This window comes from Ostrinia nubilalis, chromosome 25 (genome assembly GCF_963855985.1).
Source record: "Ostrinia nubilalis chromosome 25, ilOstNubi1.1, whole genome shotgun sequence".
In the NCBI taxonomy this organism is placed as follows: domain Eukaryota; kingdom Metazoa; phylum Arthropoda; class Insecta; order Lepidoptera; family Crambidae; genus Ostrinia; species Ostrinia nubilalis.
The window spans coordinates 6,337,426-6,363,640 of record NC_087112.1 but is presented as its reverse complement, the minus strand read 5'-3'; the positions used below and the strand labels follow the sequence as shown (position 1 = coordinate 6,363,640).

Sequence of the window (26,215 nt, the reverse complement as noted above, 5' to 3'; positions counted from 1 at the left end):
GACGAAATATTTTTTACCAACTTTCGTCTGGATTTTTGTCCCCAAACTGCTGATCTCCGGGATAATTTAACCTATACTCAGGTAAACCACGGGTTTGCCCCGCTTAACCCCTAACAATTGAGGCGTTAAAGTCCACCAATCCCCCGATTTCCGTCCACCCTTTGTCGATTCGTAAACAAAACTCGGCTCTAATGAACCGTCAAAACTCTCCTTCCCCGTAGGGAAATTGCACGGTATAAGCGGGCGCGGAAGCGGTAAAGGAGCGGGAAAATCAAGATGTTCACGTCATCAAGCATTTTGCTGAATGTGTAATGTGTACAGTACTAATGTCGCCATCAGACTACAATATAAATAAAACGCGACACAGGAGTTGCAGCGGTGGGGACAAGAGGTGAGATTAAAGTGCTGCCATCTGTACCTTGCCGACTCGTTTTTTTTAGATAGGTTGCTATTTTAGATGCTAAATTTCCCAATGAAATTTATATTCACAGGCTTATATGACTGCACCAGACAGTCTGCCAACTGAGAGAAATGGCGGCAGATCGTGCGGAGAGTTGTATCCGCCTCTACAACCGATGTAAACAACGCCTCAACGTGACCTTGACCGCTCTGCAAGAGCGTATAATAATAAAAAGAAGGCTTCGTCAATTCCATTGTAAAATATGAGCCACCATCACTTAAGTCTGTCGCCATAATAACAATGTCAAAAATATTGTTGCGAGCAGTTGGAGTTTCCGCCAGTTCTTCTCTGGTTGAGGATTCCGAGTGAAGTTTTGAACATTGTTGTGTTCTAGCAGTTAGAGGCTCCGCCAGGTCTTCTCTGGTTGAGGATTCTGGTTGAAGGTAGCTTCTATCTTCGGCCTAATAATCACTTTTCATCAGGTGTGGTGCAGACAAAGAGCTTCCTCGTTGTGGATAAAAAAGCTAGTAGTTTGAATCTATGTTCCATACTTTTTTTTATTCTCTTTTATTCTATCCGCGATGGATTGAATTGTTAATAACGACAGTTCCGGCTCTGCACATCCCATGATGTGTCACCTCGATTCTTTTACAATAACTCTTCAGATTGATGCTGTTCGCTTTCTCCTGAGCCTGAATGTAGAGTGTTCCTTACATGGCCACTGTCTTTTCTCTTCTTGGCATCTACTCTCATCCGCTACCGCCTATCACCGTGACCTCTACCCACAACGCGCTGTTTACATATGCATGGGACTGAAATTGGAATCCAATTGAGTCAGCACACACGGTCCCGGCGTTCAGCGATTTTCATTCTGTTTTCCAGCTCCTGCTACTTTCGTATTTTCCGGAACAAATGGCTCATTTTAAATAAATTACCGCCATGATGATTGATACCGTTCGCTGATGGTTTCGCGAGGCCTGGATTTAGATAAAAGAACGTGACAGGTTTCGGCTTCGGCTTCGGAACGGTAATCAGAATGCTTTTGATAGTTCTCGTCTCTTGCGCTGCTCCTTCTTTTAGTACTCAGCACTGGGCAACATTGTAACTGCAGCAGTGAAAGGGTTAACTTTTACTGGCAATTTGGACATCTAAAAGTGGTAAACTTTCATAATACTAACCCTTTAAATTATATTGACATGTTTTATGTTCTAAAATGAACGTACGTTTGAAATTTTCACGATAATAACGTTCTTCATGTATAGATCATTTCTAGTTTAAAGCTAACAAAATGTTTTGCAAATATCAACATTTTAGCGCTGAATTTGCAGTGCAGTGCATTCGGAGCTTCAAGTATGTTTTGTGGACCATGTCTATTGGCAGTACAACTTTGTAGTAGGTAGTTATATTTTGTATGAACGTAAGAACGTTACATGCTGTCCCGTAAACTGAAATTTTGTAAACCCATACGTATTTCGAATAGATATACTACCCATCATAAATGCGAATGTAACTCTGACTGTTACCTTTTCACACTTAAACCACTGAACCGATTTGGATGAAATTTAGTACATACCTAGACAGTTTGTGACTCCTGGGTCAGAAACGGGGTGAAAAATACAGGAAAGTTTTTATCCCGGTTTTTCGCGGAACACACGCGCTAGGTAGGTACAGTCTTTTCACATGAGCAAAAGCTAGTGCCAAATAAACATAATTTAGAAAAGACCTACGTCCTACTGTTTCCCGGACCCCATGTTCCCGGGTCAACCCGGCCCGGGCATAATCAACCCGGAGGTAATGTGCCCAATGTATTGTGTAATGCGTATGTATGGGGCATTTGATGGACACGGAAATTGGACTCCAATTGGGCCAACACACACAGTTTCTACGTTCAGTGTGCTTACCATGAGTTTACGTTAGGTGTGCTCGCTAGCGACTGCGTAAAAAAATGACATTTAAATGTATGACATATTGTGCAGCGCCTCTAGCGGCTACTTTCAAGAAATAAAATCTTCATAGAATTTTTTGACGTATTCGCTAGCGAGCTCACCTAACGTAAACTCATGGTAAGCACACAGGTATATAATACTATATCGTTTTTAAATTCTGGATATTTTTTTGTCATATAAGTGTACTTTTTACTAGCTGTGCTCGCAACTTCATACGCGTGAATATTTTTCCGCTCCTGTTGGTTGTATCATGATGGTATGTAGCCAATAACCTTCCTCGATAAAGGGGCTATCCTACACAAAAATATTTTTTCAAATCGGACTAGTAGTTAGTTCCTGAGATTAGCAGTTTCAACCAAACAAAAAAACAAAAAACCTCTTTAGCTTCATAGACTAGTAGAAATTAAATTCGTTCACCCATCCCATAAAATTATACGTATTCATCATCATCATTATTATTTCAGGCAATCTCAGTCCACTGCAACCTTATTCCAGGACATGAAATGCCATAAAACTGCATTAACCGTCAATATTCCATACAAAATAGCTCAAATACCTCGGGCAATTTGCTTTTTCCGCAAAATGCAGGAATGCTGTTGCAACACTTTGCCCGTTTCCATCTCAGGCCTCTTCATTGCCAATTCTCGACGTCAACGAGACAAGCAGTTAAGGTTAAAGAAAAAAATGCTCAAAGCGATATTTCGATCTTTTGAAAACGCCGATGGTCTGATTTGAGTAGCTATCGATTTTCGTCATTCGCTAAAAGAAGGAAAGTAAACACTATTTTTCCGAGCGAGAGAGTTAATGCGCATTTTATTACAGAGTTAGGAGCCTGGAACAGATGAGTTTTAGTATTCCTAAAATACATGTAACTCTATTTGTTTGAGAGCTTGTAGTAATAAATTAAATAGTACGTAGCTGTGATAGTTTTCCTATTTTTAATGAAACTAACAAAAGCATCGAAACTTACGGAATTTGGTAGCAAGTAGGTGACACTACATAATTATTGTAGTAGTTGTGCCCGTTCGCATGAAAAAAGTTTGAATTTGATTTTTCTTCGATGCTCTGCTACGAGTACTATAATATTAGTCGTAACGTGATGCTAATCGTAACGCTAACGTAAGCCATCTTTGTTAAATGGACTATCCAACACAGAAAGAAATTTTCAAATCGGACAGGTCTATAATAATAAAACATCATTTTTGTTATATCTTTGTTGCCTGCAGAATGTAAAACAAGACAACAATGTTCAACCTAACCGACTGTAACTACAAAATTGTTCCGAGCCAGCTATGAGACAGCTATTCCCTGCTTTCGAATTTCACTAATAATCAACTCAGTGCCCCAGGAGGCATGTCCGTCGTAGACCCTATTCGGGAGTCGATCGAGATAGTCGCTCGATAATAAAAATAATTGGATCAGCCGTAAAACAGTTGAGAGTCAGCAAGGGTAACGCTTGATGGACCCATGATCGAATTAACGGATACGAAACGATATCGTACGGAATTGAAAAAATAGACACTATGTTTCAAACCAACGTTTTTTGAAAATGTTTACATTATGTACTTGATACTTCATGACATGTTGAAAAATTTTTTTAGAAACTGACGTTATTTGAATTGAAAAATGTAAATAAGTCTTCACTTTTCGTCAAATTAATAAGCAAAACTAATTTTGGAAATAGTGTCTAAGATTTTTATCACCGTTTAGATGTAGACCACCTACTTTCCTGCCCTACCACCTACACACACCTAGATTTAACAATAACTTCAGGTAACTAATAATAAACATCAAACTATATTAGTCTTTTGGAGCTCGTAGAGATTTATCGAGTGATTAGGTAATCAAGCCTCATACATTATCATGAGAACGAGCAGAGCAATGCACTTTACCCATAATGCACTCGCAGTCTTGCTGACAGCAAATGTTAGGTTTCATGTAGTAATGACTTAGTTTCACGGACATTTTAGCTTATGGTATAGCTATGGTAAATAAATATTGTGATTATCTGTGAGAGTTGACATTTCCACCATACTCAACTGGTTAAATTCAATCGATATAAACTACTGAGATAGTTCTGCCTCCTTCCAAAGGTTGCTGTGCCCTAACTGGGTCCACATTGATCTGCTTGAATTGTAAGACCTAAATGCTAATGTGGTGAAGCAATAAAGTATCGAGTATTGAGTTTTAATCTTCTGGCGACTTCCACTTGGAACCACAAGTTCCACTTGGAACTAATCTGGTGAAGATCAGGAGAAGTACTTGGATGCGGGTAGCGCAGGACCGGTTGTTGAGGAAATCCTTGAGCGAGGCCTTTGTCCAGCAGTGGACATCAATTGGCTGAAATTAACGAACTCTTTACACTATAACTTCTTCACCTTCTTCCATTGCAGGGCAGTCACAATCGGGTATCAGAAACTTAGTGACAGACTTGATAAGCCGTTGTAGATGTCTGCTATGGCCCAATCAATGTGCTTACCAAGAGTTCACGTTAGGTGTGCTCGCTAGCGAATACGTCAAAGAAATCTATGAAGATATTATTTCTTGAAAGTAGCCACTAGGGGCGCTGCACAGTATGTCATACATTTATTGTCATTTTTTTTACGCAGTCGCTAGCGAGCACACCTAACGTAAACTCATGGTAAGCACAAAGATCACATGCCCTCTGAAAGACGCAAGCATATGTACTTTTTAGGAATTAAGGTTAATTTAAGCCAAACAAAATAATATACAAATAAATTTCATGCCATGGGAATCGAACTTATATCTTCGATTCTAGAGTCTACTCTCTAATCATTGAGCCAAGACCTTACATTGTAACTGGGAATTGTCAACTCCAGTACACGTACGAAGATAGTTACTGCAACTTCGGCGTCGCTATAACTGCTAACAATTTTAACTAGGTCTTAAGCCCTTGTAAGCTAGGGATGCTGGAAGCAATAATTGTATGGTTATCGATAGAGCAGATGCATTTAAGTTTGCTAGTTGGGAGATAATTGTGTTCTAAAGTTTGGCTGAAGCTTTCAGTAGATGTGGCATGATGCTTATGGCGTTTTAGTACGCCGTGCAACGTTGTTTCTATGAAGGAATGTACTGCATCGTGCCAAATGACTTCGTTGAAGTGATTTCGTAAAACTATTTTCAATCGTTCAAAAATTTTTCTCCTATAGGTCGTAGCGTCAACCAAACTCTTCAGCTTTAAGTTTTTTGTGTTTAGTGCAAAATATACTACAAAGTTCTCACCATTGTCTCTTCGTTGTGCAATTTAAATTAGTTACAGTGAAGGCTTATAAGTTCGCTACTTTTCGTCGAAACGTTTTAAAAGCCTCATATTTTATGTAATAAATAAAGATAGAAAGCACCTAATAATGGAGTCTACAAAATTTATCGAGAGAGTCTCTACATAATTTATCGATAGTCGCTGCCATACACCACGCAGGTGCCATAAAATTTTACGCTAGGTGATAACCAAAACTATACCTGATGGTGCGAATGTGAAATATTTTGAGTAAAATCATACAGATATTCAAAGATATTTTCGGGGAAATACTCATAAAACCGACCGTTTTGTTTCATGAACCGCACGTTTCACTAAAACATTTTGTGGAATTCGTTATAACTTTATAACGTAAACTATTTACTAGTAAATGCAAAAGTTATGTTTATTGTTCAAAGATTTATTTATTATTATGTTTATACGCTTTAGAGCTCACGGGTCAAAAGTGACCCGGTCCTTTATAAGGCTTGCGTGGGGATTATTATTATTTCCTTTATTCAATTACTAGCGGCCGCCCGCGACTTCGTACGCGTGGATCCCGTTTTACCCCCTTCATCTATCTTACGCGGTTTAGATTTTTTCATACAAATGTTTTTTCCCGCTAACTCCCGTTCCCGTGAGAATTTTGCAATATCCTGTTGTAACTAAGCTTTAAATTTACTAAGGTACCTGCATGCCAAATTTCAAGCGTCTAACTTAAGCGGTTTAGATTTTTCATACAAAAGGATTTTCCCGCTAATGCCCGTTCCCGTGGGAATTCCTAAGTATCCTATAACCTGCCCAGGAGTATGAAGAATAATTGTACCAAGTTTCGTTAAAATCCGTCGAGTAGTTTTTGTTTCTATAAGGAACATACAGACAGACAGACAGACAGACAGACAGACAGACAGACAGACAAAAATTTTACTGATTGCATTTTTGGCATCAGTATCGATCACTAATCACCCCCTGATAGTTATTTTGAAAATATATTTCATGTACAGAATTGACCTCTCTACAGATTTATTATAAGTATAGATTATTATGTTTTCACATCAAAACCCCTGACCCAATTTTGATATAGAGAAAGACTATTATAGCTAGGGACTAGAATTCGTTGCCTGCTGCTGTCTTTCCCGAAAACTGTAATGTGAATAGGCAGTTACTGGGCAGATTATGTACCATCCTAGACTGCATCCCATTTAACAACAGGTGCGATTGCGATCAAATACCTGCCTTGTTATGCATAAAAAAAATTAAAAAAGCTATTTTTGACACAAAGAACATAAAGCGCTTGATTTTTCTTCAAAATGATAAAAGATTTTCTTTAAAACCCCTTTCCCAGCTAAATTATATCGCAAAATCCATTCTCAAGTTGTCTCTTATTAACTCTCAATTTCTTAAGTAGCATTCCGTGTTTCACTGATCAAATGATTGAGAGAACGAGCGACCTATATTCAAGTCTCTCTCTCACTCAATGAGCGGTCTATATTCAAATCTCTCTCACTCTGCTGTCAGACAAAAGCGACAGCCGAAAATACGGACATGAGCCGTCCAATTGGACAAAATGGCTGCCCAATTCGGCTTAACGGCTGAGCCGTACAAAACAGGTTCATCTAATCTGAGCCGCACGCCCGATTAGCGGCCGCAAGATCAATACCTGTTCATCTAAAACGCTTCCGTAGCCTAGGTCTGGGATATGAGCCAGGGCCGAATTCAGGACGGTATAAGGTCACTTCGACTTCACGCATTAACTTTCGACTAGAGAATTAAGCTGCTTGTTTAAAAAAAAGGTTTGACGTTAAACTGTATGTTAGACCGATAGAGCCCATGGTGTACCTTTTTGATTCAAGCTCACTGACAGATTTTTTATCAACAAAGGACCCCAGGCGCTTTTACACGTCTCCGTATAACCTTAAACTTACCACTGTCGGGACTATAAGTGTGCGAGTGCTGAGAAGAATCAGCGCAAGAAACTCAATCACTATAATAATTGAAGTTGTATGTTACACTTTAAGATACGTTATAAAAATAGGTCATATTTTAATCGAAATATGTTTTAGTCCCGGATCTCCATATTTTGTTATTATTTATTTCTTAAATATTCACTCAACATAGGTAAATGTTTACAATAACCTCTGAGCCCCACGTGACCTTGAGTCCGGCCCTGTTCGAATACTGCAAGTAGGTCGAATCCAGCTGTTACTAGAATCTATCTACTACTAGATATATAGAAGCTACAATTTGGCTGCACCGAACGGTTCAGGCTCATGGCACGGGATGAAGGCTTTTACTTATGCCTCTATAGACATATACAGGGTGTTAGGTAAATGGGTATAAAATATGAGCCAACACTAGCCCATGTTAACATGGGCATATAAATGGTATGGTGAAGTCAGAAATTTGATATTATCATTTTATTTTTTTTAATTTTCATACAAAATATTTTTTATAAAATCCGATTTGTATGAAAATTAAAATAATTAAAATGAAGATATCAATTTTCTGACTTCACCATACCATTTATATGACCATGTTAACATGGGCTAGTGTCGGCTCATATACCCATTTACCTAACATCCTGTAGAGTCAGTTGAACACTAGTTTAAAAAAGTTACGTTTAGTAAGTATGGAAATGTCACTTTAAACTACGCGTATGGAACTTTTTATTAATAAGAGAGTTTCGGCCGTATTCACAAACGATACTTGCTTAAGTGAAGCAGAAAATCGAACGCACAGCGTTGAATAGTGCTCTGTGATTGGTTCGTGTGTCGTTCTATGCGTCCACGCACACTGTGAGACCTCATGTTTGTGAAGAATACGGGCGATTGTGTTCATAAGTGACCTATGATAACATCAACTAAACTTTATTGGCATTTAGATTTTTTTTCTTTATTTACATCTGTCTTTCGACCTACTTCTATTAAAAACTCAACCTATTTAATTAAAAACTCAAAAATCACACAACATTCATTACAAAAATGCTAACACCACAAAGTCATAACATATTTATATTTCACCTTGCAGTCAAAAAGTGCAAGTTAAGGCCAACCCCGTAAAATCCTTCCACCTCAAGTATTTTATCGCTTACACGGTTTTTAACGTCCATAAAATAAAGTCCAATTTCCCAAGTCATCATAAGATATATTTCAAACTTTAAACCGCTGTGTTTTATGACTCGCCCCACCTCTCCAGGCGGAATTCTATTCTAGAGTATATTTCCAACTATAAAATTCACCGAAATTTATATAACGAGCAAACTTGTGTGAGTTTTGAAATTGTGGAATGTTTATAAATCTTGTAGGGATATGTGGATATAGACCTGGTATAGACTCTATACTAATATTATAAATGCGAAAGTAACTCTGTCTGTCTGCCTGTCTCGCTTTCACGCCTAAACCACTGAACCGATTTTGATGAAATTTGGCATAGAGAGAGTCCCGAGAAAGGACATAGGATAGTTTTTATCCTGGTTTTTGAAACGGGGACGCGCGCAATAAAAAATTTCTGTGACAGACCCACGCTGGCGAAGTCGCGGCCGGAAAGCTAGTACGAAATAAAGAAAGATTATGAGCAAAATATTAGGTAAAGTTTGCCTTGACAGAAAAAATAAACTCAATAAAGAATTTAGAATATTTAAAAGCAGACTAGTAAATTCGATATTTCCTATGGCAATAGAAAGAATTACTAATACATTTGTAATAACATTAGTTTTGACAGTAAACCGATATTTGTACTTAACCTACCATAAAACCTACCCACAAGGCAGACAGACGATCTCATAAAGGTAGCTTGAAGCCGCTGGATGTAAGCAACCAAACGGCCAATTTGGCCTATGTTCAGCAGAGCACGTCCTATGGCTGAAATGATGATGATGATCCACGATAAAAATTCGATGAAGACTTCAATTACCCAGATTCTGGATAAATCTGAAATAGGTACACTTGAACGTCCCTAACCAAATATCTACAGCAGATTCAATGGAAAATTGTTTTCTGGACCGCGGTCGGTGCAGTTACTGGCGATTGTATAACTGTTTTGATTGCTTAAAACTGGGTATAAAACTGGATAGCTAGTTTTGTTAGCACTTTTCGATGTTGTGAACGGATAAAAAAGAGGTTTGAACGTTTGAGTTCACATCGTTCTGGTTTTTGTCAATTATAAAAAAAATAGAAATATTTTAAAAAGCTTTCGCCCGTGCCCGTTAATAATTCAGAAGTGCCCGTTAGATAACCCTTCCTTTTTAAAATCGGTTCATTAATTATCGCTAGGCCATAGCAGTTCCCTGCTGGATAAAAGCCTCTTCCAATGAGCACCATTTTACCCCGTCTTCGGAGGGAAGTCGATCCTTAACTTCGCACTTCTATGATCTTCTGATTAATTTCGTAGCGGGTCCAATGACAGTTTAACTTTTCCCCTGAACCAACCTTTATTGGTTGGGTTTTTATTGTCGGTCAAGCTGTAGATCCTGGCTACACAGGAGTTGCAGCGGTGGGAACGAGAGGTGGGAATAGTCCCGTTTTCGCATCCAACTTCTGTCAGAGTCTTTACACGTGTAAAGAAGCGAATAATTATTATGTAATATTATTAAACCAGCTACAGAATACTTCATGATTTACCTTATAAAAACATACAAAAGGTTAGGCATAAAGTCGTACATTAGGTCCCTAGCAACAAGGGAAGGAATTTTCCACGTACCCTTGTCGTATGGAGTATCACTTACTCCGTGATTGAAGAGCCATTCGACTCCAAGGTTGTGGGCTCGACTCCCAGAGAGGGCAAACATGGTGTAAAGTAACTATGTTTATCTGTTAAGATATTGCTGCCTTGAATCAAATTGATTGTCCGAGGAGCAACACGTTATACGATACGACTCCGTCTCCGTGTTTCTGAGAATTCTAAGCCGCTAAGGAAATTATTCATTAGTTTTCAACTTTTTAACAAGTATGTATGTAATTATGGTGACATCTATGTACTTGTTATAAAGCATGTGATAGAGCCCTGTAAAAGTTTTAAAAAGTTGATTGAGTTACGTCAGACACATACGAGTCTGTCTGTCTGACTTGATGTTACTTAATGTGTCTAGGAGAGCGACTGTGTAATATTACTATTTCTTAGCTTATCTACACGCTCAGAAATCGCTTTTAAGCAAAAATGGAAAACCTAAATCACTCGTAATACAAATCGAAAATTTAATAAAACTGTCATCTGTTATTTCTTTAAACAACCACTCAATCACATACCGAATCACAGTTTGCTTTTACGTCTTTTCTAGTAGGTATTGATTTCATCCACAACTATCAAAGTTAAAACAAACCTAAAAAGAAAAGCGACGAAAAGCCTTCTCAGAATCAAAGTTAGAAAGTTTACTTGACCCAAAAAGGAACGTCAAATCCGGTAAAAAGTGACACAAATATAACCGATAAATCACTCTTTAGAGGACTTTTCCCTCCGAAAGGTAAGACTGGGCTATTGATTCGCTGAGACAAAATTATTTGTGTCAATACAATCATCTTCCAGACGTAAATACTTTTAGGGATACCCCTAACGCGTTACGCAGCCTTTTTGTTGAGTTTTAAAAGTATTATAGGTTTCTTAACATCCGTTTCATACTACTCGCGATGTTTGCTTTGTGTTAAAACGTCTAAATACAAGTAAATAAAGTGATTTTACACTATATGCGACCCACAATCCAAATATCTTTGAGTGTCGCTCTCTTTTACCAATCAACCTATTATAGGATATCTAGCGAATGACAGAAAAATAGTTTTTACCGTAAGTCGTCCAATTATGGGTCATGGATTTCAACGACCGGTCCTCAAAGTCAAAGTCAAAGTCAAAATTTCTTTATTTGTTTAGACTAATAAATAGTTCTTACAAATCGTCATTTTGCTCTTAAGGAGCCTCTACATGTCTCATAATCTTTTTACCCTACCAGCGCTTCGAGACCAACATTTGGCAAGTGCTGAGAAGAAGCGCCGCAACAAACTCAGTCACCACTGTCTGCCGGTTAATATAAATAAATAGAAATAGTAGTAGTAGGTACATTCGATTCAGGAGCAGTTCACTGAATTTACCATGCATTCTTGTATGGTGTATCATAAGAATGGGTATACAAGATTGCGTGGTATATTAAACAAGGTAGTGACGTGCTAATATCTAGACTTACATATTAAGGTACTAGTAGAAATGACTCGCATACATAAATTTGAATAACTTGGATTGACCAGTCCCCGAAAGCAGCGCCTGTTCACAGACATGACGAGTGAACCAGCCATCGCTTCACTCGACCATATTAGAGGGAATGTAACGACCCGCCTCACTACGCCACCACCCCAGAGACATTTTAGTGAGAATGACAATGCCAAGTTATCTCTTTAAAAAAAAACTAATAATAAAGCTAAGTAACAGTCCAGATTGAGAAGCATGACACTATAACATTTGAGAAATTATTATTAGTTTATACAATATTACTTTTCATTTTAATTCTTTTTAGTGCGAGCATGAGAGGACCATAATCCTACTCCCAGGATGACTTATCATTAAGAAAATCTCGAGTTGTATAATAGGCTTTTTTAAGCATGTGATCTTTAACTATACCTTTAAATTTATTATACGGTAGCTCTTTATATTTATCAGGGACTTTGTTATAAAAATGGATACCTTGTCCCATAAAAGTGGCAAACACTTTATTAAGTCTAAAAGCGGGTATAGCCAATTTATTTTTATTTCTAGTGTTAATTTGGTGAATATCACTTTTCTTTTTGAATTCGTTAATATTTTGTTGAATAAATAGAATACAGTTTAAGATGTATTGTGAAGCGGCCGTGAGAATGCCAATTTCTTTAAACAATTCTCTAAGGGACGCTCTTGCTTTCATTTTATACAAGTATCTTATCGCACGTTTTTGCAAAATAAATATTGTTTCAAAATCTGCAGCTTTGCCCCATAGCATGATTCCATATGACATTAGGCTACCCTGCCTGCCTGGATGCGTCCAGGTGCTTCCCGCGACTTTAGCCAAATCGTTGGTCCAGCGGGTGGAAGGTCTGCCTATACTTTATCTGGTCCATGGTCGCAACTCGAGAACTTTTCTGCCCCTAAGCTGGCTATATCTGAACTTTCCCCGTGACAAACTTAACCTTAACATTTTCACTTCACGGGATTTTTGCAACAAAATCTTTTTAAAACGGTATATAAGATATTTACCCTCTCGACGTTTCAACTCGGTTGCACGAGTCATGGTCGCGGGCAGACTGAAGAGATGCGGCGTCGTCTGCTCCGGCGCGATGAATTTTCTTCACCCACCCGCATTTGCACAATACTTTCGTCAGTATCTTAAAGTAAAAAAGTTTAAAATAAACTTGACCTTCATTGGTTGAGTTTTTGGCTGTAGATCCTAGCTACACAGAGTTGCAGCGGTGGGAACGAGAGGTGGAAATAGTCCCGTTGTCTGTTCTGAAATAAAAGCATCATCGCCAACCCTACTCCTGAGCTTTGTTAAGTGCACGACTGTTATTGATTTCATATATAATTCAAGAGGAAGCCCGCTACCCGCCATTGATTGGCCCGAAACTCTACCAACCGGCATTAAGAGCTAAAATCCTATATGATTTAATGAATACGTTATTAAGTTTTAATGGGGGAAGCCTGTAAATAAGATAATGAAGAAGCGAGCGAGATTATTTTGATAGAAGTGGTATAGGGTTGATACATTTTGATTTCATGTCCTGTACAAATAAATGTAGTTTTTGTCGGTGTCTTTTTTGTCATTTTTGTCATCATCATCATAATCATTTCAGCCACAGGACGTCCACTGCTGAACATAGGCCTCCCCCAATGACTTCCACATCGCACGGTCGGTAGCGGCCTGCATCCAGCGCCTTCCTGTTACCTTTATCATGTCGTTGGTCCACCTTGTGGTTTGACGTCCCATGCTGCGTTTTCCGGTAGATGGCCTCCACTCCAGAACCTTACTGCCCCATCGGCCGTCAGTTCTGCGTACTATGTGCCCAGCCCATTGCCACTTCAGCTTGCTAATCCGTCGGGCTATGTCAGTGACTTTAGTTCGTTTACGGATCTCCTCATTTCTGATTCGATCTCGTAAAGAAACACCGAGCATAGCCCACTCCATAGCACGCTGTGCAACTTTAAGCTTCTGTATAAGGCCTATAGTGAGAGGCCACGTTTCCGAACCATAAGAGTCATCACTGGTAGACACACATTGATTGTAGACTTTCGTTTTCAGGCACTGAGGTATTTTGCTTTGTATATTCAATACATTTTTCCACTTAGTTTATGGCAGCCAACCTTCAAATTTCACAGTATAAATACAATAAATTCTATTTGGTACGTGATCAAATCATTCATATCAATAGGGTCAATTTCCCAAACACATTTTTTGAGCGGCGTAGCTGAAAATCATATGTTTTTTATGACATAGAACTCTGATTTTTTTTTACACGAAAATATACAGAGGCTCCATTTTGAGGACAACATTATTAATGAGTATTTTCTTTTACAAATTCGACAAAAAATAATTGAACTAAGCGTTTCTAATTTTGGTGCAGTGTCCACATCCTTAATTTCTTACAATATGTATTTTTTTAGCTGAAGATCAAAACAGAACTTAGGGAAAAAGTATATTTTTGGATTATACAATCTATCTATTATCTAAGATTACCAAATAAAGCAAGTTTCCCAAATAACTGTGATTAAGTCACGTCCTTAAGTTTTGTCCGCGAAAAATTTATGATTTTGGTGTCAATAATGATATAGCTCGTCAGTTTCTTTAAAGATCAAACAGGATTTAAACACTCCCATCATTTGTTAGGTTTAGTACCGCCCCCGCGAGCAGTGACGGCAGACGGGTGCAAGACCTCTGCGTCTTCCCGCCAAAAACGTAAATGTGTTGTTTTTTTTTAAACGGACAACAATTCTGCAATTTTGGTGTCTTTTTGTATAAGATTTCTAAGCTATAATTTTTAATTGAATTCCTCGTATAATGTAAAGGAACTGTTTTCATACCATGTGTTAAAATGTTATGGTTATATTTAAAACAGATTTCATATAATTTAGCTTTTTCAACGAGAATCTAATTTTGGTGAGTCAATTTTGGTGTTTTTGGTGGTGCACCAAAGCATTTTTAACCGACTTAACTCCGTCAATTGTGAACCGATTTTCAAAATTCTTTTTTTGTTCTGTAGGGTACACTTATGTGGTGGTCCCATTGTCACCAAGTCAGGATCTGATGATGGGATCCTAGGGAAATCGAGAGTAAACCTCAAATTTTGTAGGAATGCAATACGTTTTCTAAAGTTATTCAAGTAGTCATCATCTAATGTTGATGAGGTGATGATGGAAGGTAAAACTCCTTAACGTTTAGGAGTTGGAGGATAATTCTTTAAATATTTTAGGTAGGTATGTACATACAGTTGTATTATTTCAGGTATTTAAGATGAGCTGATGATGAAAGGTCAAACAACATAAGTTAGGAGTTAGATGATACTCAATACTCATTTGTTGATACATACATTGACACATGATACATTGATACTTTTTGGTTGCCGATATTTAAAGTAGGGAGCCTGTATTTTGCTAGGAAGATTATTTACACTTGGATTGTGATTAAGACTATAATTTTCCATTACAAAATGGAAAATTATAGTCTTAATCACATTAAACTGTCTGTACTGTCCCTCTTCAGTGACAATAACAAGGACTAATCAACTAAAAAGCATGAAAAAAAATAATTTTAACAAAAAAATTAAAACCGACGCCAACAATCACTTAAAAGTAGAAAATAAGTACGTCGTTATTTATTTATTAGGACAATATACCATGATTAATATTTTTGGAGTCGGTGCTGGTAAATTTAAAACCATTTCTTGAGCTTGGCACTAAGATATGACCGACTGACAGCATATTTTCTAATTTTGGTGCTTTAATATAAATTTTGGTGTTCTCTTAATTTTGGTGTAAGGAAAATCTAAAAAACTACTGGACAAAATTTAATGTCTTAATCATTTTAGAATCAGTATAAGTTTCCAATAAATTTGATCTATAATTAAAGAATAAAAATACACAAATAACAATTTCCACCAAAATTAGGCAAAAATATGCACTTGTTGAAATTCACCCAATACAGGATATCTTACAGAAATAATATTCGTTTTTATTCGGTTGTAGTATTTCTATTGTTATGTACATATTTTTAGGTATTTTCGTCCCTTCTTGCCGCCTACGCTCCTTATAACCTAAAAAGTTACGCATTACTTATAATAATGTATATGTTACGGTCAAAGTGATAAATGTGAAAATTATGAATAATCGCCGGTTATTATGAATAATTACCGCATGATTTGGTAAATGTGATTAATATGAGGTCATTTATGTGTGTATAAAACTAAATAGGCGGCTTAGGGGTGGCCCAAGGGCCACCCCCGCCGCACCTTAACCTATTTTTCACTTTAAATCAAAACATTATGTTATAGGCATCATGGAAAAGTAATAATATGCAAAAAACATTCCAAACTTATTATGCCAAATTATATTAATATATGATATCAAAACGTTCAAAAGTTTGGCTGTACAGGAGCATGTACACAAGATGTTGTTCTCTTTTATGAAATTTGTTAGTACTAAGGTTGAATTATTAAATAATCACTGTTAAATGTGATTAATTTATCACTTTTACCGCGACTGTCGGTAATTATTCATAATAACCGGTTATTATTAATAATTTTCAATTTATCACATTAACCGTAACATATACACTTTTACTATGTAGAGTCTGAAAACTGCTCGTAGTACCCGAAAATAAGGTCAGGTTGCCTGTCCGCGTCCGAACAACATCGACAGGCAAAAAAACGTCAATGTTTTTTTAAAGAGTATTTTGATGGTTAGTACATATTTTTTCGTAATTAATTAGATCCAAGCAATAAAGTAATATCATTAAATACAGGTACATTATTTAAGGAACGAACGTAACAAATAAGGTAGCTCTCCCTGTAGTAGCAACCGGGAGTTCATTATTAGTAAAATTGTCAGGAAACTGTTTAAATGCCTAAATTTAATCAGTAAACGGTTTTAAGCTTTCTTAGGATTAATTAATACACATAATTATGGATAATTTGTTGCGTATTAAATTTTATAGTAATTATTTAGTGGCAAAGATTCTAATAACAATTTAATTATCTGTTTGAGAATACCCCTTCTTTTACATTTAAAAATTTACCGTGTTCACAAACGATGCTTGCTTAAGTAAAACAGCAAATCAAACGCACAGCGTTGAATAAAGCTCTGTGATTAGTTCGTTTGTCACCCTGTGCGTTCACGCGCACTGTGAGATCTCATATTGTTTGTGAATACGGGCGTTAGATTTTTGTAGCACAAAGTCCCAGTCCCAAGTTCGAATCGCACGTCACGCATTTACATTTTTATACAACTAACTTACTAAATAAACTAATCTGGTATTGAAATCAATAATAATTCTGAAAAATATTGTAGAATAAGGAATATTTTTCTGAGTCAGCTGCAGGACAATGGGGAACTCTTTTGGAAATTGCCCTGAAATTACTTACTGCACATCAAGTCACACTATACGTATTAAGTGTAAGCCCAATTCATAATCAGGCACGCTATGGCAACATTAACGTGTTATCAACGCGCCCATCGGCTGTGCCTATAAATAACAATTATTGTTAACCATCAAAGGAAAACGTAACTCAATGATTTATTCACCCCACTTTATCTGATTTTCGCCTCTCGAATTAGTGACTTTTACCCTATTTCCTCATTAATCAACGTATGGCAGTGCTATGAAAATAGTGGATAGTTTTGGGGTTCTTTAATCGAACGAAAAATCACAGGTTAGTTGTTTAATCCTACACATCCAGAGAGAAAGGGTTTTCATCATGACCCCCCAGCCATTCAGGGGGGTCACGACGACCCCCCAAACTGTCCCCACAAAACGCACTTACCTTGATTAATCAGATAAAACATCCAATCGGCTCTGTTTGAGTTTTGACCCACTCATTAAAATGAATGCCCATTCTATAGGTCGTTTTAGTTGTTGTGACGCTTTGGCAGACGGAAATGGGGAACTCAGTTAAATTACAATCAAATGGTTTTAGAAATTCATAATGCAAAGGCACTTAGGCTGAGTTGCACCACCTAATTTTGACCGTAACTATTATGATAACCGGTGCTTTTTGTATGGAGTTTGACAGATTTTTGACGTTTGTCAAAGTTAGTTAGTAAGATTACTACTTCATCAAGTAGGTACTTGAATTGGTAGATTTTCTATATGTCAAAATAGAGTCTAAAGAACTTTTTTTGTAAAACCCACATGTATTGTGTGTGGGACAATTTATATTTTTTTACTAGTTTTTCAGACTTTAAGTTACTGAGAAATTGAAGTCTTAGCTAGAATTAGAACTAAAAATTATACCATAACACATGTAAATATTATACACTGCTTACACAACATTTTTTAATCTTAATTTGACAGAATGAAATACGCAGATGACCCACAGCCATAAGCTAGTCTGAAATAAATACATTTACCCTATTTCCCTTGTTTTTAGGTTTTATTTATTTTGAGAACTACAGTCCGCTAAATTAAGTTAAATCATTGATGAACATTTGAGTACTAAACTCTTATCAAAGTACAATCGCCGACAAAGTTTTTACATCTATTTATTAAATCAATTAAATTGAACATCAGAAGGGATTAAGGGGTATTTGGGCTGGCAATCCCAATAAGTACGTACAAAAACTCTACCTAACCTTATCATCCTTAAAAATCTGGATAAAGAAATTGCATAAAACTCCCCTGTCAATCAAAACTGAACCTTATTCTCTGTGTCAGCTAAACAACCTAGTTTTAAAATGCCCATTAAATAAAATATATGGGTCAAGCTGTGGATAAACACTGTTAGCAAAAAGGTCATCTTCTGTCTTCCTCACACAGGCGGGTTATGAGCGAGACGCATATTTGGCACATCATTTACACATCAGATGACTGACTTTGCGAGAGCTGACTTCAACCGGTGAATTGCCCACTCGAGTAATTGGGGAATCATATAGAGCTGTCACTGCAGTAGCGTGCAGTGCATAATAAAGTAAGTCACTGCATACCTGTCAAACGGTATTTTTTAAATCACAGTATTTATTGTGCGAATTAAAATAACGTTCAATAAGAAAGGTTTATTTCTATTTGACAGCTGCTTGGTCCATTTTTTCGCGTACTAGACTACTAAGCCAAAAACCACGGTTTGAACCCCAGAACAATACATTTTTTGTATTGTATAAGATCGAACCTGCGACCTCTGTTGTAGAGCTAAATTCTCCACCAATGACACCACATCAATCGTCAATATCATACAAAACAAATCAAATTAATACCGTTCCTAATTAACTTTCGTATTACCCACTCTGTATAATTACCGCGAAAGTCGGCATGTTCAAAAGGTTTCTCGGGCCTACGGACTCTCATACACTATTCAGATGTACACTCGGATTACTAATTCCGCGCAAAATGTCTGTTTATGGCTGTAAAAAGGAAAAACTATTTCGCCTTTTGTGCGCGAGTGTACAATGGCGCTTTGTCCCGCCCAATTATGTGAAGACAGTTTGGGAAATTCTAGCTTTTTAAGGTAGTGTTATACAACTTTTTGTGTATGAAGAGTGTTAATTAATAAACTACACAAAGCCTGTCTAGATTTTTGTGAGGTTCTCAAGTGGAAATATCATTATTTATTCTAAGATTAAATTATGCTTGCGATTGTTGAATCATTGGATCAACTTTTGCACTGCTGATTTTTTTATCTTTCTCGTAGATTTTGTGTCTGTGTTTTTGATGTCAAAAAAAAATCTTATTTTCTTGCATTCCGAATGAATCATTGAAATATAACTCAAAATATTCATGAAAGTCTTCACATAATAATATGGGTGAATTATCTTCAATCGTTCAATATCTTATAGCGAATGAAAAAAGGGAAATCAAAAATTACAGTTCACATAAATAATAAAAAAGCAGTAGTGATAACCATGAACGAAATTTCATCGCCATATCCTCAGTTCAATAAAAATAGAAGATTTATCTTTTTTAAACGGCTAGTTAAACTGAGCGCTCATATTTTAAAGTTACTGCCACATAAAAATGCGCTTTAAAGTTTAAGTTGGATTATAAAAGAGGAATAATACAGAAGGCCCTCTTCTATGAGTGATCATTTATAAAGAAAAAAAAGTACACACACACACCATTATTTCAGTAAACGATTTAATAAAATAAATAAGCTGCTGCACCTTGTTTTTTTTTTAAAATACGACTAATTATAAATTAGGCTAAGATTCCTTGCACCAAAGTAAAGAGGGCATAAGATGAGATGAGTGTGTTATAAATAACCAATCTGATTTCGTTATTTGATCTCCTATGCATGATACCGGCCAGTGGCATAGTAAAGCTTCAACCACACCAATGCCGGCGCAATAGGCCAATGACAGGTCGCGCGACCGCGTCTTTCTATTCTATACATAGCCAGAACGCCCTGTGTAACTAATCGAGTGTAGTTTGGAAATGTCTTTTTTACTAAGCTCTTCCAAACCATACACGAGCAGTACGCACTACATGCCTACTGCTCGTGTATACTTTACAAATAGCATTTACAAAATATACACGAGCAGTTTCCAATGGCTGCGTTCTAGCCATGTCGTATAGAACGGAAAGACGCCGCGCGACCCATCATGACATTCCACGCGATCTGTCATTGATCTATGATCGCGCCGGCGATGGCGATCTGCACGCGTTGGTGTGGTTGAATCATAAGTCCGGCGTAGTATTTTTTTTTTTAATATTTATACGTATGTCTCATCTGAGAATTGAATCTTGGTTGAAGCTTCCAACGAGTGACCCATTAGAGAGAGCTTACTGTTTCAACTTCAACTATACAGAGGGGGTCAATGAAGCTTGGAATATGAAATGATTCAATAAATTAGTGATGGATCAAAAGCTTTAGTATGATTTGATAAGTTTTGACGAGATTTTTAAATAATTTAGCGCTTTGGAAGACTGAAGTTTAATAGCTGGCATTTAAAGACTTTGAAATTAATGAGATTTCTACTTCGTACGCGTGAATCGTTTTAAGCGTCTTAAACACCAAGACTTATCATTTAAATAAATAATATTCATAAGTAAATTGTTTTTATTGGAAACAAAAACACATAGGATGGGTTGCACCATCTAACTTTAACGGTAACTATAACGATAACCGGTGCTTTTTGTGTGGAGTTTGACAGATTTTTGACGTTTGTCAAAGTTAAAGTAAGATGGTGCTGCTCAGCCTTAAAAACACAAACATTGTAGCTGTTTACTAATTTAAAATATAGTAAAACATGCATTCTCTTAAAAACTTAGTATGTAACTGTTAGAGTACTAGGGTACTAGACTCTATACTAATGAATGGAATGTTCATGTGTAATTTATAATAGCAATCACTAGCAATTCCTGAAAAATGGTCTTCCAAAAAAAAGTTCTAAAAAATATTACGCAATTTTGTGGTTAAGTGTACCTTATACCCAAGATGGTCCCTTTGAGGCTCGTCTTTGAACCAAACTTCATATTCAGGCCCTGACCACACTCAACCGCACTGTGAGGATATTGTGTCTATTTCTGAGTCAGATTTTAATGCTAAACCTATTATTACAGTCAATATACCAACCTTGGTGACTGTTAACAATATGAGTAGGTTTTCACCATCAATCCCTAATTTTTAAGTGACCCCTATGGTAACACATAACAGGGTAACAGGCATTTTGTTTTCATAGGGGTCACTTAAAATAGGGATTGATGGTGAAAATGGGCATTATGTACCTACCTGAATGATTTAGAATGTAGAAGATAAATAAATTACAAACCTAGGTACTGCAGACTAGAAGAACGGCCCTACAGGCACTCTGTTTGGAGGGCCTACACTTTTCAAAGGAGGACCTACGTTTTCTAGAGGACTTCCACAACCACATACGCCTGTTTCCTCGTGGTCCTACTAATTTGTCCTACTAGTTAGGACCACCAGGAAGGCTCTCCCTACATAAGGACTTGCGGTTCCTAAAAGAGGACCTACACTCCCTACTGGAGGACCTACACTCCCTACTGGAGGACCTACGCTCGTTACAGGATAACCTAGTTTGTCGGCCGTTTGGTGTAGTGGTTCAGAGCGGACTACTATGCCGAGAGGTCCCGGGTTCGATTCCCGGCCGGGCAGAAATTGAAATGAGGAATTTTAATTGCTGTGACGGGTCTGGGTGTTACTATGTATAATATGTATGTATTTAAAAAAAAAAGTATATAAATAAGTAGTATATCCGTTAAGCTAGCACCCATAACACAAGCATTTAGTTGCTTACTTTGGGGCTAGCTGGCGCTGTGTGAAATTGTCCAAAGATTTATTATTATTTATTACTAGCTTTCCGCCCGCGGCTTCGCCCGCGTGGAATTTTGTCTGTTACAGAAAAACGATATCACCCTAATGGAGGACCTGTACTCCCATTAAGAGGATCTGGACTCCCTACAAGAGGGTCTGCACTCCCATAAAGAGGATCTGGACTCATTACAAGAGGGCCTGCACTCCCTACAAGAGGGCCTGCACTCGCTAAAAGAGGACCTGCACTCGCTAAAAGAGGGCTGCACTCGCTAAAAGAGGACCTGCACTCGCTAAAAGAGGACCTGCACGCGCTAAAAGAGGACCTGCACTCGCTAAAAGAGGACCTGCACTCGCTAAAAGAGGACCTGCACTCGCTAAAAGAGGACCTGCACTCGCTAAAAGAGGACCTGCACTCGCTAAAAGAGGACCTGCACTCGCTAAAAGAGGACCTGCACTCGCTAAAAGAGGACCTGCACTCGCTAAAAGAGGACCTGCACTCGCTAAAAGAGGACCTGCACTCGCTAAAAGAGGACCTGCACTCGCTAAAAGAGGACCCGTTTTCGCATTCATAAAGTTTCCTATTCTAGTCTCAAATGTATTACACATTGAGAAATAGTGACATGAAAACTCATTCTAAGCTATGCATAAAAATATAATAAAACGATAAAATATAAAAATACAATATAATATAATGAAAACCTTAACAAAAATAGTCTAGTCTCCTTCATCACCACCCTCTTCTTCCTCGTCGAACTCGCCCTCCTCCTCGGCAGTGGCATCCTGGTACTGCTGGTACTCAGACACCAGGTCGTTCATGTTGCTCTCAGCCTCCGTGAACTCCATCTCATCCATACCCTCGCCAGTGTACCAATGCAAGAAGGCCTTGCGTCTAAACATAGCAGTGAACTGCTCAGAAATACGCTTGAACAACTCCTGGATAGCCGTCGAGTTCCCAATGAAGGTAGCAGACATCTTCAAGCCTCGCGGTGGGATGTCGCACACGGCAGTCTTCACGTTATTCGGAATCCATTCCACAAAGTACGACGAGTTCTTGTTCTGGATATTCATCATCTGCTCATCGACCTCCTTCATGGACATCCTGCCTCTGAATACGGCTGCCACGGTCAGATATCTGCCATGGCGAGGGTCACATGCAGCCATCATGTTCTTCGCATCAAACATCTGCTGCGTCAACTCCGGAACTGTCAGCGCGCGGTACTGTTGACTGCCGCGGGATGTCAAAGGCGCGAATCCAGGAATGAAGAAATGCAGACGAGGGAACGGCACCATATTGACAGCCAGTTTCCTCAAATCCGCGTTCAGTTGACCAGGGAATCGGAGGCAAGTGGTGACGCCAGACATCGTTGCGGAGACGAGATGGTTCAGATCGCCGTAGGTCGGTGTGGTCAGCTTTAGTGTTCGGAAGCAGATATCGTAAAGCGCCTCGTTGTCAATGCAGTATGATTCGTCAGTGTTTTCTACCAGCTGGTGCACGGATAAGGTAGCATTGTAGGGCTCGACAACAGTGTCAGACACTTTTGGGGATGGGACGACGCTGAAAGTGTTCATGATGCGGTCAGGGTATTCTTCTCGGATCTTCGAGATTAAGAGCGTTCCCAAACCAGCACCGGTTCCACCGCCGAGCGAGTGTGTCAATTGGAAGCCCTGGAGACAGTCGCAGCCTTCTGCTTCTTTCCTGACGACGTCCAGAACGGAGTCTACCAGCTCCGCGCCTTCAGTGTAGTGGCCTTTTGCCCAGTTGTTCCCTGCTCCCGACTGGCCGAAGACGAAGTTGTCGGGCCTGAAGATCTGTCCGAAGGGCCCTGACCGCACGGAGTCCATGGTGCCGGGCTCCAGGTCCACCAGGATGGCTCGGGGGACGTACTTGCCACCCGTGGCCTCGTTGTAGTACACGTTGATCCTCTCCAGCTGCAGATCGGAATCTCCGTGGTAGGTGCCAGTGGGATCGATGCCATGCTCGTCTGATATCACTTCCCAGAACTGTAACAATAGAAAAGCTTAATAAACAATGCAGGTTTTCAATTTCGTCTTGATTACATTTACAATAGAGAGACTAAGGCCGAGTTGCACTATCTTTAGCCGAAGCCTGTAACATTAACCAGTACTTTTTGTATGGAGTTTGATAGTAGACTTGACGTTTTTATAGTTAAAAAGACGATGCAACCCAGCCTTAGATCTACGAAACTGAACGAAAACAAGAAGACTTAACACAAATAAAGTGTCAGAAATTTCAATACTTGACACTAGAGGGCTTTAATGGCGATAACTACCTACGTTTACTTGGTCAGTTTCTAGGTCAGTGACCAACTGAAAGATCATACCTGAACAGCAACCAGTCATAAGGCTTAAAACGCTCAAAATAAACTGGTGACAACAATTTTGCTGATCTACAAGGTGATTTATACAATATTTTACTGGATTAATAGAGCTAAATTAGTGTAGCGGATTTTTTAGAAAAATAATTACCAAGGTAGCTCCAGCAACAAAGTAAATACGAATTTTTAAACCTTACCTTAGCACCAATCTGGTTGCCGCATTGACCAGCCTGAATATGCACTATTTCCCTCATATTTACGCTTTACTAATTATTTATTTCTATTTCAAATACAAATCACCGACCGATATCTCGACCTTCTAGACAAGCAGACTTAAAACAAATGAGCCGAATCAAAACACATCGTTCGATTGTCGATTTTGAATTCGAATTTTACAAAAAAAATTGCGGCCAGTGCTGAATGTATAGAAATTATGTAAAAACTTTTTAGAACATTTGGTTTTTGTAAGGCAAAGTCTACACGAAAGCAAAAACGCAAAAAAAGTAAAGGATTAAAAGTTGAAGTTGTAAATGTAATAAAATAATCGGATCCTATTTTTCGTATAAATGTTATTTCACATTGTCCAATAAAGCACTTAAAGCCATATGGAATGCTCTTCCAAACAACCTATGAACATTCTATTGATAAAAGTACTTTATTTAGGACTTCAATCTTTGACCCGATTACAAAGTGGATCACATAAAGTACATATGTAGTAATGAAAGTGTTTCTGGCTTTAGTTAACTAACAAGTTATATTTATATCTGTTCGATCGATCTAATAGGCTTTCAGAAATAGACTCATATTAAGTAGTCTGGAACTAGGTTAGTTCAATCTTTCAAAGAATATCAGTGACGAAAAAGAAAAATGTCTCATATTTTTCAGCGAAAACTCAGCATATCATTCACCAGTACTGCAAACAGACTAATCCTTTTGAGACAAATTCGAGGGTTCCGTACATTTCCAGTATAAGTCCCTATATTTACACCAGCTCACGAATAACTGAGCGGCTAAATTATTCAAGCAGCGTCGTCCGGCGGGGAGTAAAGCCACTTTCGAGCTTGTCTGTACGACTGTAGTGCCAAAGGCTAGTACTTTGACAAGTACACAAAATTTATACTACAAAAGACTCCAAAATACATATTTTGAAAATAATGTGCTTATTTTATTTGGTGTTGAAAAGATTTTTTGAAATTCGTGAATTGCAGAAAGCAGTAACTTACTGCAGGGGTTGACATAAAATTATGATGATTTTCAAAAACTAAGGAGGAAAAATTGTAAAAACTAATAACAAATTAAAATCTCACTCGGGGTAGAGTGTCGCGTAACAATTAAATTGGTATTTACTTCACGCATCGGTTCAGTGTACACCAAGCTTAATAATAATTGCAAAATTAAGAGTAGGCGCACACGGCACACCGTTGATTTTTCGTCGGCCGATAGTTTAGTTGGGCAGTTGATCAGTATGGGCATGTATGGGAGTGCGCACACTACGCCGATTCGATTTGGCCGATTCTTCATACAATTTAAAATCAGGCACAACTATCGGCCAACTAAAAATCAACGGTGTGCGCCTATTCTTAAAATCGGGCACAAATTCCAGCCAACTAAAAATCAACGGTGTGCACCTACTCTTACGTTTCCACTTTGTGGTGCTTGGGATTTTACTTTTGCCAAATTATTAATATACAATTTAACTAATTATTATACCTATTGCTACCTTAGTTCTGAAGCTATTATTTCTTGACCTTCAACTAATTTTGCTGTGCTCTATAAAATAACACTATAAAAGAAGCCGAAGAAAACAAATTCTTATATCCCTCAGAAATAGGGTATGTTTACGCTATATTAAT

At 38.0% G+C, this 26,215-nt stretch overlaps 1 protein-coding gene across 1 annotated transcript; it reads right to left on the bottom strand.

Annotated features, from left to right (window-relative positions):
• Positions 1–22,695: 22,695 nt before the first annotated feature.
• LOC135084277 (tubulin beta chain) lies at positions 22,696–24,715 on the bottom strand. Its single transcript, XM_063979068.1, has 2 exons — positions 24,560–24,715; positions 22,696–24,027 (listed from the first exon to the last, which is right to left on the bottom strand). Exons 1-2 carry the CDS (start codon positions 24,614–24,616, stop codon positions 22,741–22,743), a joined length of 1,344 nt encoding a protein of 447 aa, XP_063835138.1. The 5' UTR covers positions 24,617–24,715; the 3' UTR covers positions 22,696–22,740.
• Between the last annotated feature and the right edge of the window lie 1,500 nt (positions 24,716–26,215).